This window comes from Cydia pomonella, chromosome 15, assembly GCF_033807575.1.
Source record: "Cydia pomonella isolate Wapato2018A chromosome 15, ilCydPomo1, whole genome shotgun sequence".
Lineage (NCBI taxonomy): Eukaryota > Metazoa > Arthropoda > Insecta > Lepidoptera > Tortricidae > Cydia > Cydia pomonella.
In genome coordinates, this window is record NC_084717.1 from 14,244,386 (window position 1) to 14,263,399 (window position 19,014).

The 19,014-nt window shown below is 36.7% G+C and overlaps 1 protein-coding gene across 3 annotated transcripts in view; it reads left to right on the forward strand.

Moving 5' to 3' along the window:
* The first annotated feature begins 4,910 nt into the window (after positions 1-4,910).
* Positions 4,911-19,014, forward strand: part of LOC133525956 (amyloid-beta-like protein) — a 220,440-nt gene continuing 206,336 nt past the window's right edge. For 2 of the 3 annotated variants that reach the window (XM_061862396.1, XM_061862397.1), the window contains exon 1: positions 4,914-5,067. In XM_061862396.1, the coding sequence (XP_061718380.1) occupies positions 5,002-5,067 (66 nt within the window). In that variant the 5' untranslated portion in view covers positions 4,914-5,001. Of the gene's footprint in view, positions 5,068-19,014 lie in introns of all 3 variants that reach the window. The other variant, XM_061862398.1, reaches the window with a different exon arrangement.

Consider the following 19,014-nt stretch of genomic DNA (forward strand, 5'->3'; position numbering starts at 1 on the left):
CTTTTTTTTAAGACACTAAACTAATAGTTCCAACTCACAACATTTGTTCCAAAGGCACCGCGTTGCACTCGCGTCGATACCGCAGTATTAAACCCTCGTCCGATGCTCGGCCAGACAGCGTACGTTCCAGAAATTTCCATAACGGTGACGTCATGCGAGGGGTGTTTTTGAATTGATGGAGTGTGACTCAGGAAATATAGATATATGTAACCGAGTACTTGGTATACGCCTAACCTTTGAAGAGTTCAGGGAAACGATGAGTCCATTTAATGACATTCGATATTGACTGTTTGCATTCAAAGCGCCTTACTATTACTATGCATTTTTCCATAGAAAATTATTAGTTTTCATTGATCTTGAGTAAGATACTTTCTGTGCTATAAGTGCTTTAACTCATAAATTATTTTTTTGGTGAGTCAGTTGAAATCAACCCATTTGTCAGAAAGCAAGTGTACTTTACCTGAGCTTTAAAGTAAGTATGATAATAAAACCAATTTTGAAAAACAAGACCCTCGTTTTTGCTTTGACTCTTGAACGGCTGTGGCTCAGTTGAACTTACTGATGATGCAGGTGGTCGTTAATGAAGAAGCAGCAATGTTTTTAATATTTACTAAGACGTGTCTTTTGGACAAGAGGCCTTCTTAAACTTACGTTGATTGAAACAGAGGATGAAAATTTCTTAATTAAAAAAAGGGTTCGTCCCCATTTGAAGAAGGGGATATTGGGAGTTGAAAGTCGTTAAACTAAAACAATTTATTTTTTATTTTGTAATAGAATGAAGTGGCAGCTAATTGCATCAATAATGAATAATATACATATTTTTAAGTTTATAAAATGCTTATAAAATGAATGTACATATTTTTAAGTTCAAAACTTATCGCTTCATATTTTGTATTCCTCTAAAAAAAATTCACGGCAGAATGTTATCATCGTGACATATTTGTTTGCATAATTTTATTTTTATCATATTCTTTGCTACATACAATCTTGGGGCGCGTGTATTTACATAACAAATAAATTTGCGAGGAAATAAAATAAGGGTTCGCTTCCCCTCTGAGCGTCTCGAAGGATTTGGCTCGGTTTTCCCTAGGCGGTCCTGATACTCGTTATCCAGTATACGTAGCTCTCCCGGTACAGGCAGTTGTTATGGAACCGGAGAACAGTGTTATACTGGTTATTGATGGTAAAATTCGCCTGCACTTGGGAAGCAATGAAAGTGCACGACTCGCTCTTCACTTCCTCGATTTCATACTTCTTTTTGCGTTGTAATTTGAACTTTAATTCGATTTCAGCAAAGTACATTTTAAATTGCGCCAGATAAGAGGTTGTCTTTGGATTTGTCATTAAAATGGTTGCAGTTTCAGAATGGTGACACGTTAAAATCAAAGGCCAAGTTTGGAGATCAAAGATCGAACGGGGATTTTGGGAATTCGGATGCAAATCTAAATTGTCTTATGTTTTAGTCATTGGTGTTATTATAGGTAAATTGTTGAGGGAGTTAGGTATAAGGTATAATTTTACTTAGGTACTTACTTGTAATCGACATTTTAAAATCGAATTTAAATGAACTTTGACGATATAAATGGTGAAATCTGGTAATCCTTTTGCATAGTATAACATTGTAGAATACTTATGTACCTATATTATATACGTTACTGGTTCGCAAAAGATCGCGCGAATTTAACACGAGAATTTTTACAATTTTGTTTTAATCTCGAGCCTTTGTTCTAATCTAACCTAACCTATTGGTTGCCTTGAAGAAAATGATGATGATGACGCCATGTCTTCTATTTTGTATTCCGCAATAATTATTAATAAATTAACATAATAGAATGTAGGTATCGACATGTTTTTTGATATGCGGCATATCTCGTAAACGTAAATAAGTAATAATGGTTACATACATAAAGAGATGACGTCCCATGAAAGCCTGTGGTTGTGGCTCCAAGCCGCAGGATATATGGCACGCATCAAGTGCATGCAGTGCCAAAACCAACACCAACTCTAACGTATGCGTTGGAGTGGCGGTGGACGAATTATTTTAGAGCATATTTGGTTTGCGACGTTGGATCTAATGGCTCTGTAGTTCAGGGCTGTTTGATTTTATTAGAGTCGAGCCAAGCTGGTTCTGCATGTCATTTATAATGAAAAAGTGTGACAATATCATATTTTTAGGGTTCCGTACCCAAAGGGTTAAACGGGACCCTATTACTACGACTCCGCTGTCCGTTCGTCCGCTCGTCCGTCCTTTCGTCCGTCTGTCTGTCACCAGGCTGTATCTCATGAACCGTGATAGTTACCCAGTTGAAATTTCTACAGATTATGTATTTCTGTTGCCGCTATAACAACAAATACTAAACAAATTAAAAAATAAATATTTCTTTCCAATCTCGAGGTTCTCATCCAATCACCGAAGTTAAGCAACATCGGGTGGGGTCAGTACTTGGATGGGTGACCGTTTTTTTTATGTTAGAGGAGGCAAATCACCTGATAGTAAGCGATTACCGCTGCCTATGGACACCTGCAACACCAGAGGGGTTGTAAGTGCGTTGCCGGAATTTAAGATGGGAGTACGCTCTTTATAGATAATGGTACGGAACCCTTCCTGTGCGAGTCCGACTCGCACTTGGCCGGTTTTTTCGCAACAATATTAAATTTTCCATGATATTCACAGTGAGGACAGTGATGATGAGCGAGTGAGTGACATTTTGAATATGAATTGGATTGGCTAATTCCAACTAATGACATGCAAGTTGCGGAAAGTTTCCAAAATTTCAGTAAAATTTCACAGGAAACAAAGGAAGCAATACACGGAAATTATAAAAAATAATAGAATTTAAATGATACCACACTTTTAAAGAAAAAATATAGATCCGCTGTATCGATGAACAAAACCGGTGTTCCTCAAGGAAGCATTCTCGGACCACTGCTATTCTTAATCGCAATTAATGATTTCCCAAAGTCCATAAAACAAGATGGCATTATCTTCGCTGATGACACTACTTTTATAATAAAAGGCGATAGCAGGAATCATACCACTCTTGAATCAATAGCGAACAATACGTTAGCAGATGCGATTCAATGGTTAGAAATGAACAATCTTAACATTAATATAACAAAAACTCAAACCATGAATTTCTGTACTTATAATTCAAATCCATTGCCTATACAAATCAAATATGATAATTTAATAATTGAGATGGTCGATAGGGTTACGTGGCTTTCAATATCGATACTCATTTAAATTGGAAAATTCATGTTGATCAAGTTTGCAAAAAACTAAACCGATTTATCTTTGCGCTCAAAGAACTAAGGCAAACGGTGTCAGTTTATGCGGCTCTAATAGCATATCATGGTTACGTCTCCTCATTCTTGAACTACGGTTACTGTTATGGGAAAATTCAGTGGACTCCGACCGGGCATTTAAAATTCAGAAGCGATGGAGCTAGAACATGTGTATAGTCCTTTACAATAGTCTGCCAGAATACATAAAGTTAGAAAATAATACTTCATTTAAAACGAAATTATGCTAGGCAAATGTTTTTATAGCGTTAAGGAGTATTTGACATGTGAAATTTAGACAATAGTGAAAGTGTAATTTTTGTAGTTATTTAGGTTATTATTTTCCCCATTATTTATTATGCAGTCGTTTGACATTTTAATTGTAATATATTATTTTTAGTTTAGAATTTGTTAATAATGCCTTGTTACCATATTCGAGCAAATAGATATATTTTTTTATTTAAGCTTTCAGTTTGTAAAATCTCGATTTCCATACAAATATGAGAAGAAGAATCCCAAAATTATTCCAAGCGGACATTTCGCTATTTTGGAAACTTTTCGACGGCACAGTCGTACTTCGAACCGTCTCTTATGATTAAGGCGGTTATCACGCTGAATGCGATTCGCACGTCGCTCCGATGTTTGAGCGAAACAACGCTATGCACGTGTTATAGCGACATCCCGCTCACAGCGACGTGCGCATCGCATCCAGTGTGATAACTGCTTAAGAACTCATCGTTAGCTTGGTTGAAAAACTTTTGAATTTGTGATATTAGAATGAATACGTGCTAAATTAGAAATTACTATAGTTACTTCTAACAGAAGGACTGGTATTCCTAAAAAAATCTTGGAATCGGAACCCAGGCTCCTTTAGGATTTAACCGGGAAAATGCTAAGATGAGACAGGCGGACGATAGTCGCCCCTGTATGTGCAATTGTGCATATGTTGGAAACGGCATCTCGAAGTTGTCTGATTTCAATATGCTGATTCAGCCTGAACTAAGCATTCCTATTGTTCCGTTTGGGCAAACTTGGTTTCTGTTTGTTGATGTTAGGTACATAGGTACTAGATTTGCTTAACCGCTGACTAGCGTTATAAACTGAGAGACCGTACTTATATTATTTTTCATGTTGTCAGGAAATCAACTTCATAATAGCATTACTTTAAAATTAACCCCTCAAATTGTTAGCAAGACAATGTTTCATTTCGTACTCCGTTACCAATCATTTAATTTTTCCCCTAATGTGATTCAGGGTGACTCATTGCATTTAATTTGCACATACGTGCTCCCACTCGCACTCCCACTCAAAAATATCATTCTGTCTGCTGTCGTGCAGTTAGTGGGCAGTGAGAATTGAGTTAACACGTCGCTATCAATTTGTCCGTGCCGTGTAGGTACTCTATCACACTCGAAATTCGCATTGCTTGTCAAAAACTGATGCATCATCATTGGGAAATCCGGACAAAGCCAGACGAAGACAACATTCGGGTATAGTGCTTACGCGAGCGGCAGTGCGCGTGCGTTATCCTCCCACGTGCGTCTCTTTCCCTCTCCGGGCGCACGTGCCCCGTCCCTCTCACTCCCAGAGGGTCGATCTATACGACGCTAGGTACGGCTACGGCATGGTGCTGTACCGTCGTTAGTACGCAGGTTTCTCGCGTCAGACTTAAACGCCAGTCGGCAGTTTGGCAACGGAACGCTCCCCGCGGCCGCAATAATGTCGCGCGCCGTGCTTTTTATTAGTGTTTTTACCATATTTTTGGACGTCCTCCATGCTGGCCAGGTAAGTCGACACCAGTCCTAACCTTATTCTGTGTATTTTCTACGTAATTCTGTGTCGGCGAATACTGAGGCCACTAAGTCGAAAATCGATTGGACGCGTTCGAATTTGTTTTCACGTCGGGTGTAAAATAGTAGCTGAAAGGAGTCGAACGATTGATAGAGACGCGTCGGGCGTAAAATTCTTGTAATTTACAGCGTTGTTAAAAAAAATCGGCGTTCTTATTAAGAAAATACTTAAAACAGATTGCGTAACTGTAAAAAAACATTAGCCATTTAACAATTTGCGTTTTTTTACGCACTTTAATTGGAGTTGAACATGAGTAAATAGTCCTTGCCAAACATTATACCTATTCATAACCGCGAATAAATTAACGCTACTATTTAACTTCAATTAGCAAATTCTGTTGAAATTTTAATGAACAATAAAACAGTTTATCTTCTCCTGTTTACTTTTAGTTAACATAACATTGTTATATTAGCTCCTGCTGTGGTTGCCGAGGTTTTCCCGAGGGTATACAGTATGGGGTTCTTCAAAAAAGGGTGTACAGGGTTTTAAAGGGTCGGCAACGCGCATGTAACATCTCTGAAGTTGCAGGCGTCCATAGGCAAGGGTGACTGCCGACCATCAGGCAGGCCGTATGCTCGTTTGCCACCGACGTGGTATTAAAAAAAATTACCTACTTATTTGAAAACAATGCGTTTTTGTTAACCAAAATTAAATTCTCACCGTTTTGTACATTAACAAATATTTAGTACAAGACAAATCGTTAACTACACAGCTTCACGAGGATTGACGAGCTATTTAAACATGTTTATATTAAGTTTATAAATATATTTCAGACATCAAACGTTTTTTATGTATAAACTGTGTTAAAAGCGTCAGCACTTTCTACGCTAACATTAACTGCCCGACTTTCATCGGCCCGTTAAAACCCAGCGATGGGCAATATTTGACAATGCTTACAGGGTAGAACAATAGCTTTCCTTTATAGCGCTATATATTTAATGATATCGTATCATTTAACTGCTAACGAGACCTTTGGTTACAAAACGGGAGGGTTGCTTGCCTGTAACAGTAAGATTTATTGTTTTACTTGATTTATTGTTAAACCAAATCACAATAACGTTTCATAGATACCTAAATACCTATTAATTAAACGTTTAACTCAAAACTCCGTATTAGGAACACATTTACTTACCTAAAACGGTAATAACGATGTTTAGCAAAAATACGACTTAAAACCTTAGAACGCTAAAAGTACCTTCATTACATTTTTTATAAACTTAATTATTGTTTGTTGTTGAAAAGAAATCGTTAATACAAAAATAAAAGTACATGATGCCATAGGGCATTTTCTAGCTTCAGTTTTTCTCCAAAGATCATCCGACATCCGATATCGGAACTGACAGTGTAACCGTTCTTTAAAAAAAAACAACCAAGTATTGAATAAGCTACCTAAAAACGGGAACTCTTAAGAACCCTATAGTTTCACAAGACTTACAAGCTTGATAATTCTATTACGGGCTCATGAGGCCGTAAATGAAGCTTGGGGAGGAACGCTGCCAAGTCTTTTAGTCTATAAGCACCCTCCTAGCCTCGCGTGTCTTAGCTTACCTAATTTATTGTCTTTCTACCTCGGGATTAAAGGCAGTTAGGTGGAGCTTTTTACGTAATGGAAAATTGGTACTAACTTCATTATGAAGACATTAAGAAAAAAAGAGGCTACGGCCGTGAAAAAAGTCTATATACCTTAATTGGGCCTTTTAATTGAGTTGAGTTTTGAGGAAGATGACTTTTTCGAGTCTACAACGATGAAATATTATATTGAAGACCTCGTTAGCATGAAGGAGTTTATGAGCTCGCAATATGTATGAATTTGGTATATATCCTAAAGAGTTTACCTAATAAAAACGACAAGAAGCCAATGCACTATGGATAATCTAATTAGATATGCCATTGGAATTTAAAGTTTTGTACACGAAGATGTATGCTACAAGACATCGTGGAGGACATAAAACTATCTAAGCCTCTATAAACTTGATATTCTTAAGTACTCCTGGGGTTGCAGTGCCTAGGAGCATTGCCAACTCAACGCCGCCAAGTACAGCTGAATGTTGTCAAGTATAACCAACTGTTACCAAGTCCAGGCAACCCTCGTCCGTGTTAGCGACGTAATTTATTACTTGTGTGGAAGTTAGTACGATTTCTTTCGGGTCGCAAAAGAGGAAAACAATGAGAAACAAATGCGCAATGCGTAAAAATACTTTGTCAAGTGCTCACAGCCTGTAGATTAGGAATTTCAAGTTTTGGATGGTATTCTCTAACATTTTGAGTACGGCGGTTCGGGTTGATGTTAGGCACTGACATAATGTTCAAAAAAAGGTTTTTCTCTGATTTATCGGATTTAATATAGTACCTACATACCAGTCCTTATCTGCCCAGCAGTTAAATTGCAAAACGAACAGTTAATTATAATATTTCAACCATTATTTGACAAAAGAAATGAAAGGCCCAATTTTTGTGTACATACACAGCAAAGTATGCTTATAAATTTATTTTATGAAAATACTGCGAAAGTACAAAAATAGAAAAGAAATAAGAATCGTCATAATGCGGCTAAGAAACTACAGTGATACAGCAGATCGTAAAAATTGACGCAGGCAATACTGGGTACTGCTGCCAAGTGGAACGCCTAGGTAGCCTACTTACTGTGTTCCCCCTGGAGCTATAAAAATCATAAGTTCTGACTTCGAATATTGCAGTAGCTGGAACAAATGTTCTATAGGTACCGCTGAAGCATTTCCTTCTCCGATTTTTACGTCGAATTCGCTTGTATGTTGTGTGTGACAAATGGCCCCCTATGAATTCTAGTAAGTTTCCTTTTAAAGGTAAAATAGAATATCAGTGTCCGGTACGATTATATGCAGGATTCAAAAGTGGTTCAACGTATCAACCATTAAAGGGATGCGGCTACTAATTCACTGATATAGGTAGTGTTATCTTACTGCAGTGACTACCAGGCGGAAAATCATCATTGAGTTGAACAGATCAAAGACACGTCGGTCCTCTACAAGTCCACACGAATCCAAAAGGAAATCGAGTATTTTTGAATAATGCTGAGGTTTTGTGCAACTGGATGTGACAACAACGAACACTCCAATACTCTTATCTTCAAATAAAAGTGACGACTTTATTTCTTTTGAAAAGTTTGAGCTTTGTTACTGAGCATTTAGTTCTGAATTAATGTGAATTTCACAGGAATTTCTGGTCAACCAGATATAGCTTGTTTGTCCTCATACTCTGGGCATGTGTAGAGTAACTCCATTAAAGAAGGAGCATTAACCTCGTGCCTGAGTATGATAAGGATCCGATCAAGTTTTAGTCATCGTTTTGCATTTTTTTCTGCTCTATATACAGCATAACCAAGGTTTAAACCAACACACATGAAAGGTTTATGAATGGCCAGCCTTATTCATATTGCACACATCATATTACGATTACCGTTGATGTGTAGAACGATATCATACATCAGATTACTTGAACATTTTATAACACAAGTTACGATATTGCGTGAACCGTGGTGATTTAATTGCGGAATACCTACTTTCGGCACTCATTTAACAAGTGAGTGTGAAGGTCGGTTAAGTACTTATAATTAAAATTAAAAAAATTAGTTTGCAGTTACTGTATAGCAACTAAAATTCTTATATAAAATAATGCAGCCGTGCTTGTTTAAGAGGGAAGAATAGCTTTGCGATCCTAGCGAAATAACGGTAATTTTTCTCTTTTGAGAAAACGTTTCCACAAACTAAATCTTAACAAATTACTTGGGTTTTGATATCGATCGCTTTAGCATAATATATTCTAGATTTATAGGTTTCGCTTTTTTTAATATTTTTTTGTTCTGCAAATTTTGAAAAAAAAAGGAAAACCTATTATAAACCTACTTTTTCATTGTGTCAATAACATACTAAAAAATATTTAGAAGTGGAAAAACGTTTTCTCTTTTTGTATGGATCACGTGGTATTCTTCCCTCTTAAGACGAAAGTGGAAATCGCGCGAAATCACCTTTTCATACAAACGTAGTCCTTATTTTCCTCTCTGGATATTAACATTATTGAAGATATTTTGACACAGTTTGTTGTATATCAACCACAGTCCGTATCAGTTACGAAAGTCCTTTTTTTCGGTTGAAAATCATTTGTTTCTTATTTTATTTCGGTTGACTATTTTATACTTATGTTAACCTGTTCGTTACCTCCCCAACCTACCCGATCGTCTTGACACCGCGATGAGATTGCGTAAAAATTACTCTATTCTGAACCTTCAATTAATGAATGAATTGAATAGGAAAGTAGTTATGGTACGCTAAACATAATTCGTGCATTAAGATACCATCTTTTACGGAAGTAACTACCGGATATTTTGCCGCCACAGTATGTATTTTTTGTATAAATATAGTTTTACTAAGGAAAGGTAAGTAATTACGTTATATATTAGAAAACGATACAGATAATGATACTTGAATTGGGCCAAGCTAAGCCTGCGCAGATTCTACAGTATCAGAGTGCGGAATGTCACCATAAACGGCGTACGTCTATGAATATATGACGTTTAGAGTGATACCTGGGCGCCTACCGCGAAAACCGAAATTCGCAAATTGCGGCGATCGTTCTCTTTTACTCTCACTAAGACGTAATTAGATTGACAGAGAAAAATGCCCGCAATTGAGGAACTTCAGTTTTCTCGGTAGGCCCCCTGTTCTTCCCTTTGTCACTGCAGAGTTGGCTTAGTTAGACTGACTTTCTCATATAATAATAGTGGAGACAAAATCTGAACGACGATTTTAAACTGAACAACTCTTTCGTGTATTTCTTATTGTTCTGATAGTCCAAGATACTTACATAAATGTTAGCTTTTTATTTATATTTTGTTGCTTTGATGCCAGCAATATATGACCGCATTTGTTAAAAGATTCGTGTTCCATCTCCTTCTTTAAAATGCCAAACGAAATTAAGCAGCCATCAAACGCGGTAAAGAACCATGGAGTGTGTATTTGAAACGAATGAAGCAAAACATCACATTAAAGTACATAATACGTTTGAACTACATACATAAATGTAAGCCTTAAAATAGCTTAAATAAACGTACCTATATTTCTTTAATAACTGGATTATCTAAAATCATTAACCCTCGCCTGCAATTCTCGTTTATCTAAATCGAAGCTCAGACTGTCGCCTGTTTTAAAGGACATTAAGTCTGCGGCGGTCAAAACTGTCCAAGTACATTTTCAATTTAAATACAAGGCTCCTTAAAGTAGAATTACCGTTCTGAAAGACACTAGCGCAGTTTAAACTGTTAACCTTTTTAGTATTTTCGTTGTGTAATCTCTCTTGGGGTGGTTCTACTATTTCCGGGAAATCATTTTTTTCCAAGTTGCGATTTCTGCCAATCGCATATTTTACCACTTTATTTTTTCTCAATAGCTTCTTTTTCCGAAAGCATGTCTTATTGTCCCGTTTTATTTATTTTCCAATAGCTTATTTTCCTGACAGGATTTCTAATAATCAGCATAATTTCCCACTATATTTCATTTGTTTAAGCACGAATGAGTGTCATCTGACAGCATATAGTGCGACGACGAGCAAAGCTAGGAGGAGCGTTAATTGTACGATATTGATGAACACGATACACAAATGATAATGGTTAGAAAACCGATCAGGAAAGTACGCTATTGAAAAAAAAAATTATAGGAAAATATACGAAAGGTTAGAAATGATTTGGGGAAAGGATGAGAGAAAAAATTAAGTGGTAAATGAATGGAAAAATTGCAATAAAAATAATGATTGTGGCAAAAATATCACCATTTTCCTCTCTTGGAACATGGACGTGGTAGTTTTCTGGAATCGGTTGTCCGTTTCCTAATGGGACTGCTAAACTAGTCTCGCGGTTTTAAATTATTTCTCAGAAAATGCTTGTTAAAATTTGATCTATTTAAATTGATTTAATTCATTACGCAATAGTTTACCAGTTCCCTACTAATAAAGTAAGTGATCATAGAAACAATTCAAAAAGAGGTTTAGCCTCAATAATTCTTAAAAATTAGACTTTTTTTTATCCCGGACTATTAAAGGGTCGTATACTTAAACACTCTATCCACGCCGGCACAGAAAAACACAAAGCATACGGAAATAGAATTTAAACACAAACGGAAAATGTCGCATTTTTAGGATTCCCTCCCTCTGACCTCTGTAAATCTGCCTGAACTATCCCGGCTCTTTCCAAGGGAGGATTAAATCGAGAAAAGTGAAAGAGTACTTACATTTTTAATTACCACCGGGCGTTGGCGCTAAGCGTAGATTCCAGATTTAAATAAATTTTCGGCTATTTTTGGTGAATATTCGACAATTGTCGGGGCTGCGGTTGTAATGGCGTTTCTTTCTAAGGATTTCGGGATTCCGAAAGGCTTTGGCGGGGTATTGTTTCTAAATCGTTATGGAGTGCTTTTGTGTTTCGAGAGTCGGTTAGGTTTGGATGTTTTAGGATAAGCCGGGGAGATTTTCTTAATGGTGTGTCGTTTTAAGTGGTTAAATTGGAGATGTGATTTTGACTATATTATTTATTGCGAATAACCATTTCGCCATAACCATTGAATATCGCTGCTAGCTTTATTGGTAGTTATTTCAAGAACAGTAAGTTTCCATCCCTGTATCTATATTAGGACGGACATGAAATCCGGCAAAACGTTAAACCGTCGAAAATCCAACACAACGAGTAAACTTGGGACAACTGAGTACTGAGCGGTCTGGCAGGACCTGGCTTAGTCAAAGCCTCATTCAGGACAAGTGATAAGGAAACTGTCTGTGGGATTCACATTGTTTAAATTCATGTGTGGAGTGGGTAAATCATAACATAATTTAGCTCTGTATATACTTACTTATAAGCCTACTACTTATTTCAGGCGGTGTGTAAAGAAGTGTTGATTTAATAGTAGATTGCAGCTGAGTTTTTATATGTTTTTCGAGCAAAGCTCGGTCTCCCAAATATTCATGATTAAATGGAACAGGGTTGCTTTTGTTTTCTTCGATATTAAAACAAAATAACTTCAATTATATTTTCTAATAACATTGATTCAAAGTTGACTGTAAATTTTCTTATATGGTGAGCTGCTAGTTTAAATATTTACATTTTTACTCAATTAGCATAGAAAGCAGCTTCAACTATCATAATAACTGCTTATCAACTGTTCAAGGGCCTGACGGACTTATAGAATCTCCCGTTAAGCATTACACGTATCCACGTATCTTATATAATTTTCGAGTTTTTTTTTGCTACAAGCCCGTTAGACCCGTGAACAAGCCTCTGTTAAATAGTAGAGCTATAGTATGTATGTATATTCTTTATTGTACATAGAAAATTAAAACCCAAGAAACACAGTTACAGAGTAAATTAAATACAACAAAGGCGAACTTATCCTTATATGGGATCTCTAGTTAATAGTTAGTATATGAGAGCTATAGTTTTGTTCTGTTCTGTTGAATTACTTATCGTAGTATTCAAATGCACTTTATAAAGCATGAAACAGTGTATTTTGTTCATTTTTATCCGCTCTGCCGTGTGGCCGCATTATTTTTAATTCTGTGAATCAGAACACTGTTAGGAGTCATTAAAATGCATGTAAACGTACGGTATATTTAGAAACTTCGATCAATATATTTTGGTTTGCTACAACAAACAACCGGTAAAACCTGTAAAAAACAGCCTTAATTAAAACTGTTTTTTATTTTCATATTACGTAAACGTAAGAAAAAGCCATTATTAACGTAATTTGTCATTATTATCAAGTTTTAGATTACAATATTTTTTGACAGTTTAAGTACAAGAACCATGACCATATTAAGAACATGAACATTTTATAATACGAACTAGCCATTTTAGATACCTGAACCGAATTCGCATCCTAAAAAAATACAAGAACTATGTGCAACAATGCAGATGCACAAATGCTACGGTATGCAGCTAGTAACAAAACTAACAAATGACTGCAACTTTAGAGCCAAGAGCCCAATAACTCTTTTAAAGCGGTCTTTGCTGGATTTAATTGCGAGCATGTTCGGGGATTCATGGGTGCGCATTTGTCCCTGGATACTAGTAATAACTTTGTTTGAATTGTTCGAGGAGAATGATTTGAGGGAATTGAGGGTTAGTTTGTTAGTGCTTCTGGGCATTTTCCGCAAATCGACCATTGTGCCTATTTTGCGTGAAATCCAGGTAGCGCTACTCTAACCACCCTACCTCCTCCACGAAGCCTAGCAAGGCTTTCAGGTTGCTAACTGCCTCCTTTAGTGTGCACAGAGTCCCTAGGTATTTGCTCCTTCTACCTGCTTGCAGTCTAGGAGAATGTGTTTTGTTGTTTCCTCTTCTTCCATGCACGCTCTGCACATGGGGCAGTCTGTTTTACCCATATTGTGTAGGTGCTTTGTTTAGTGTGTTATGTCTTGTAATTAGTATTAGTATAAAGACGCGAACGAGTTAAGCATACGCATACAATAAAATGTATACATATACTTAATAACCCAGTTACTGCGGCTGTTGAATATACGACTTAAGGTTTGCACTACTTTATGCGTGACGCTATTAGGGTTCCGTAGCCAAATGGCAAAAAACGGAACCCTTATATGTAGATTCGTCATGTCCGTCTGTCTGTCCGTTTATGTCACAGCCACTTTTTTCCGAAACTATAAGAACTATACTGTTCAAACTTGGTAAGTAGATGTATTCTATATAAACCGCATTAAGATTTTCACACAAAAATAGAAAAAAAAACCAATAAATTTTGGGGGTTCCCCATACTTAGGTACGGTACTATATAAATGGTACGGAACCCTTCATGGGCGAGTCCGACTCGCACTTAGCCGCTTTTTTTTGTCTATTAATATTGATAATGATTTTTATTTCCAGTCCGAATAACTACTTATTCGTAATGATGATCGTGATGCACGGAATCAGAAAATATGTCAATTTCTAGAGCGCTGTGTAATTTAGCTACAGAATAAAATAATAGTGACTGCATAGTTTTAAGCCCGAGGTTATGCTACGTCTATACTTAGGTGTACTTAGGTGTACTTAGGTAGTCAGAGACTATGACTAGGGATTTTATCTATTCCAGGCGTATCAAGTTTAAAATGTTTAAATTGCTGGTTATGTTGCCTTTTATTTAGTAAAAAATTAAGTAGATAACAATAATTATGTTAAAGATAAATAATTAAAGATTCGCGTCGCAGAATAAGTTCAGATAACTAAAAGTAACCGACAGAGTACCTTTAAAATTCGAATACATTTGACTTCCTCCAACCGCAAAATTAAGAAAAAGTGAGCGCCGCAAGCGAAAATAATGAGACTGTTCTTTAATTGAATTAATGTGCTCAGCCGGCCGTTGACCCCACTCGAGAGATTAGGACTCACCGCTAAACGGCTTCCACGCCGAACTATCTCACTCACTATTATATAAGAATATTAAGTTTAAACTTAAATTATGAAAACAGCGGCGAGGCTAGATGTGTTTCTTATCAAATATTGATGGCTAGTGCTATGCACTTTTGGTACAGTCGGCTCTGTGCTCATGGGTTTAAAATAAGCTACATCAGTGGCTCCTATACCCTTTTCAATATGATGAACCATGTGACCGAATTTAGTTTGAATGTATCCCCAAAATAAAAATATTGTAGGTGCCCATTCTGTAATTCCCACTGTACTGAGGTCCCACGGAATAATAATTTCACCTCTACGGGCGTAATTACCTTAAGATTAACATGATAAAGAAATCACATACTTAAGTGAAAACCCATGTATCTACTGTTTTCTGAATTGATTTTACTGGATTTTGATGTTGCTGTATATTAAATTTTTATTCTTTAAATATCTTACAAAACAAACGACAAAACAGACACAGTTGGTTCATTAACTAGGGAGACAACTGTTCTTTTATTCTGCATTAATGAACAAAAGTTACTGCCAAACTGTAAAAGACGAGCAAAAATCTCGTTAAAGAATTCATAATTTGTAAGTGCTTCGGCAGTACTTGGACTTTCATAAAGTTTTGACAGGTTTTTACGAGAACCAAGAAGTTAGTCCGACAATTTATACATTGAAATATTCGGGGTGTTATTCCAGATTTGGGTTTAGCCCGGAAAATAAACACTATAATCACGATTGTAGAGCGTGCTATAAAAATATTGGAGTTGAGCGCATATCAGGTATACTTTTTTCACTCCACCAGCTCTTGTCCAAAATTTTACCTGATTTATCTCTGTAATATACCTTACGTGTACGACCTTGACCTTATGTCAGTTATTTATGGTGTACTGAGTACTGGCTGGCAAAATTCGTATAATAATACCTACTTATTTTGAATAATAATAATAGTAATATATTATGCTCCAGCAACAGCGATCTTTGGCCAAACTATAACAATCTACTAAGAGCTAACTAAGCCTTATTGTTGTTTACAACCGTGCCAAGTCGTCGAGGTGCCAGCGAGTGCACCAGATTTCACTTAGCTGCGATGGAAAACTCTTTGGAATCTAATCCCCAGTCCGCAAGATGGCGCCACCATATTACGTTGGAGTTAAGCCGCGCCGCAGTACGTAGATTATACTTAGTGTTAGTACGTTAGTGTGGCAGAGAAATTTAGATGAACAGTCGTGTAAGAGATACCTAGATATATATCATATATTTATAATAAGGGTACTGGTCTCATAACAATTACCCAATGTGATATTCAAATAAACATGAATACATAGAGTAGGCGACATAGAGGTAAGAACCGCCCACCGTAAATAAATGGGACTAGCAAAAGCGAATAATCATGATGAAGGTGCTAGAAAATGTCAACGATGATAGGAATTTATTGTACTAACCAGATTTATAGTCAGCAGCAGAAATTATTAAGCGGGCGACGTGTTCCAAACGATCTGAACAAAACTATTTTACTAAGGGAATGAAAAAATACTAAGAAGTGAAACCATTTGTTAATACTTCACCCCTTGGAAGATTTAACAAATGCAGTCTCCTTTAAGAGCTTACCCCTCTGTCGAAAACCTCGGCCAATGATCATACTTATGTATTGTATGGACTGACGTTTATCTGACATACTCGTACATTTGAAGTGCCCCTCCCCCGCAAAAATCGACAGATTGGTTTGTACAGAAAATTACTGACAAGGCGTCTCCAGTTGTTAAATCCTCCAACTAAACTTCACCCTCTTAGTCACTTATAATGCTTTACAAAAGTATACTTGTTTTTCAGTCCCAAAGAAGATTTATGCTAACCGAAAGCGTTTAAAAATCTGAAATGACCTTGACCGAGCTAAGCCTTGTATAATTTACTGTTAGTGTGATGTGTTCTGCGGGCCGTTAGGGATTTAAAGACTCTTCACAGTCTTTAGCGGGAAATTTCCAGAACTTGTCCCACTATCTTTTGTTTGATGAGTTTGAGACGTGCATAATATTAAACAAGTTTACGGTTGCTTTTTACTAGGGTTTTTGACACTAGTTTGTTTCTACATAAGAAGCTTTTTACGTTTTATGCCTCTGCCCGCGATTTCGCCTGCGCTAAATGTTAAAACTGACTTCTTCTTTGATAATTTTCACCTTTTTTTCGTGATTCCTCCCGTTTTACTTGTAAAGTATTTTGCAGTTTTTGCATTATTGAATAATTAAAAACTTTGACCTTTATGATATGGTGAGTAGTAAGGTAGTATAGTAACTACTGTCAATTAGGTTTTAGAGGGAAATTTAGTTTTTTATGTTGAGGTATCGGGTGAATGCTAAGCGCCCATGCACTGTGCCATAGAGAAATTAAGAAAGCTTACAGTGCTCACTCCATATAGAAAAATAAGGAAGATAATAATAAGTTGTATAGGAGGTATAGTAAAATATATTATTAATAACTTGCATAAAACTGAATACTTATTAAGCATAAAACTTTATACAGTTTATTTTGTTAAATAGGTTTTTATCTATTTATGGAGTACTCTAAGCTTACTTATTTCTCTATGAGTGTGCGCATTAAGGGGGGGGGGGGGGGCAAGGTCCCCTATAATTCCAATGAGCTCGTGCTCGAAATGTAGCCATGAATTGAGGCTAAAATTTTGAATTACATATAGGCTGGTAAAATTAATTTAGCCAATCAAACACGTGCCTCAAATACTTAACCCACATCCATATTCAGCCCACCAATAAACCTAATTTATTCAGTCTACAGGACATTCAAATTGTACACAAATAGTTCAAACGCAGTCCTAATATAAGAATCAGTCCAAAATGTAACTATTACAAGAGAAATAAGTAGTTCAAATGACTCAATTTACCTTGTAACAATATTGAATATGCAAATTATTGAAAAAGTCCAAAAATAGCGCCGTTTACCTTTACACATACGAGACGCGGAATTGTCTAAGGCAATAAAGGGTGAGGCGTCTAGTTCCGCTCCTGTAACACACTTTTGATCCCCACCTTACGCCAATAATGATATTCCATTACGTCCCAGATGTGCCCCATTATACCACACGTCTCCCTCCATTACGAGTTGGCAGGTAACGTTCCTACCCGCCTTTTAAAGTTATGTAGTTATACCCTCCCCTTTACTTTGGGATGCGAAACTTAGTTTTTGTTAAGACCCATATTTGTACCTGCACGTCGACACTGAGTTAGTAGTTTTGTCTGTTGCTTTGTTGGATAAATTTTTAAAGGACATTTCACAATATGTTGAAGATTGTGAATGCTACTCGTAACTTGGCGTATCTAAACAACGCTCAGCTTCCCGGGCCCCTGCCCTGGTTGCAAATATATATGCAAAGGTGCATACCGGATAACTTTGTTTAATGTACAGTCAAATAATACATAATGTAAGTCGCAGCATGCAGTATTTTCTCTACTAATGGTGTGATAAAAATCAATCTTAATTCATAGTTTAGTGCATATGTGGATCACAGGTCAGTAAAAGTATGTTACTCGTAAAGTCAAACTCAGGTAAAACATAACTAATCCAATTTCGTAGAAAATAAAAACAACCAATAGCCGTACCAATAGCATTCTGGTAGCCAATACCATCCCCCTGCCCCTGTCAGTTTGGTTCGCTATGGCCTCGCTATATTAAATGTAGTGTAGGCTCTCCACACTTCCAGCCCCGCGGGATTAAGGTAAGAGGATTATCCCGGAAACTTGCGGAAGCAACCACGCTTCTGATTTTTGTGGGATATCTTCGCTACTGTATCTGTTTTCAGTTTTGATGGAGCTTTAAAATGTAATAAAAAATATGTACCCGTATTTTTTAATTAATAACAAATTAATAATTAATTGTGATTTAGATACAATATTGATAAGAAAACTCCCGTGATTCTAACATCCCTACAAATAATATAAATGTAAAAGTATTAACTCTGTCTGTCTGTTACCTCTTCACATTTAAACCACTACACCGATTTAGATGAAACTTGGTAAAGTTAGACCAAGATAACTCTGCAGTGATTTTATAACCATTTGATATTATTTCATAGAGTTGGTCTGACTGGAACTGGAGATAGTTTGAGGCTCGAGAAAGGACATCATCATCATTCCGTGCAGACAATGTCGCGAGTAGAAGCTAGTTATATAATATGACCAAAAGTTACTTAAAGATCTCTCCAGATATATCAACGCAGAATCGGCAAAAGCCGAGAAAAAAAAGCTTTATTTCTACGCAATAAGGAGGAAAAACACGTCGACTCGTTGGCAGGCGCCGACCGAGTAGAACCGAACGACGCCTTTTTCGCTGTTATTGCGCAGATAAACCTTTTTTCTATCGGCTTTTGCCGATTGCGCATCGATAGGTATAGGTAGACCCTAAGAATCCACAACGGACGAGTTCATACGTCTTAAAATTTCTAAGTAACTAATTATTGTAGG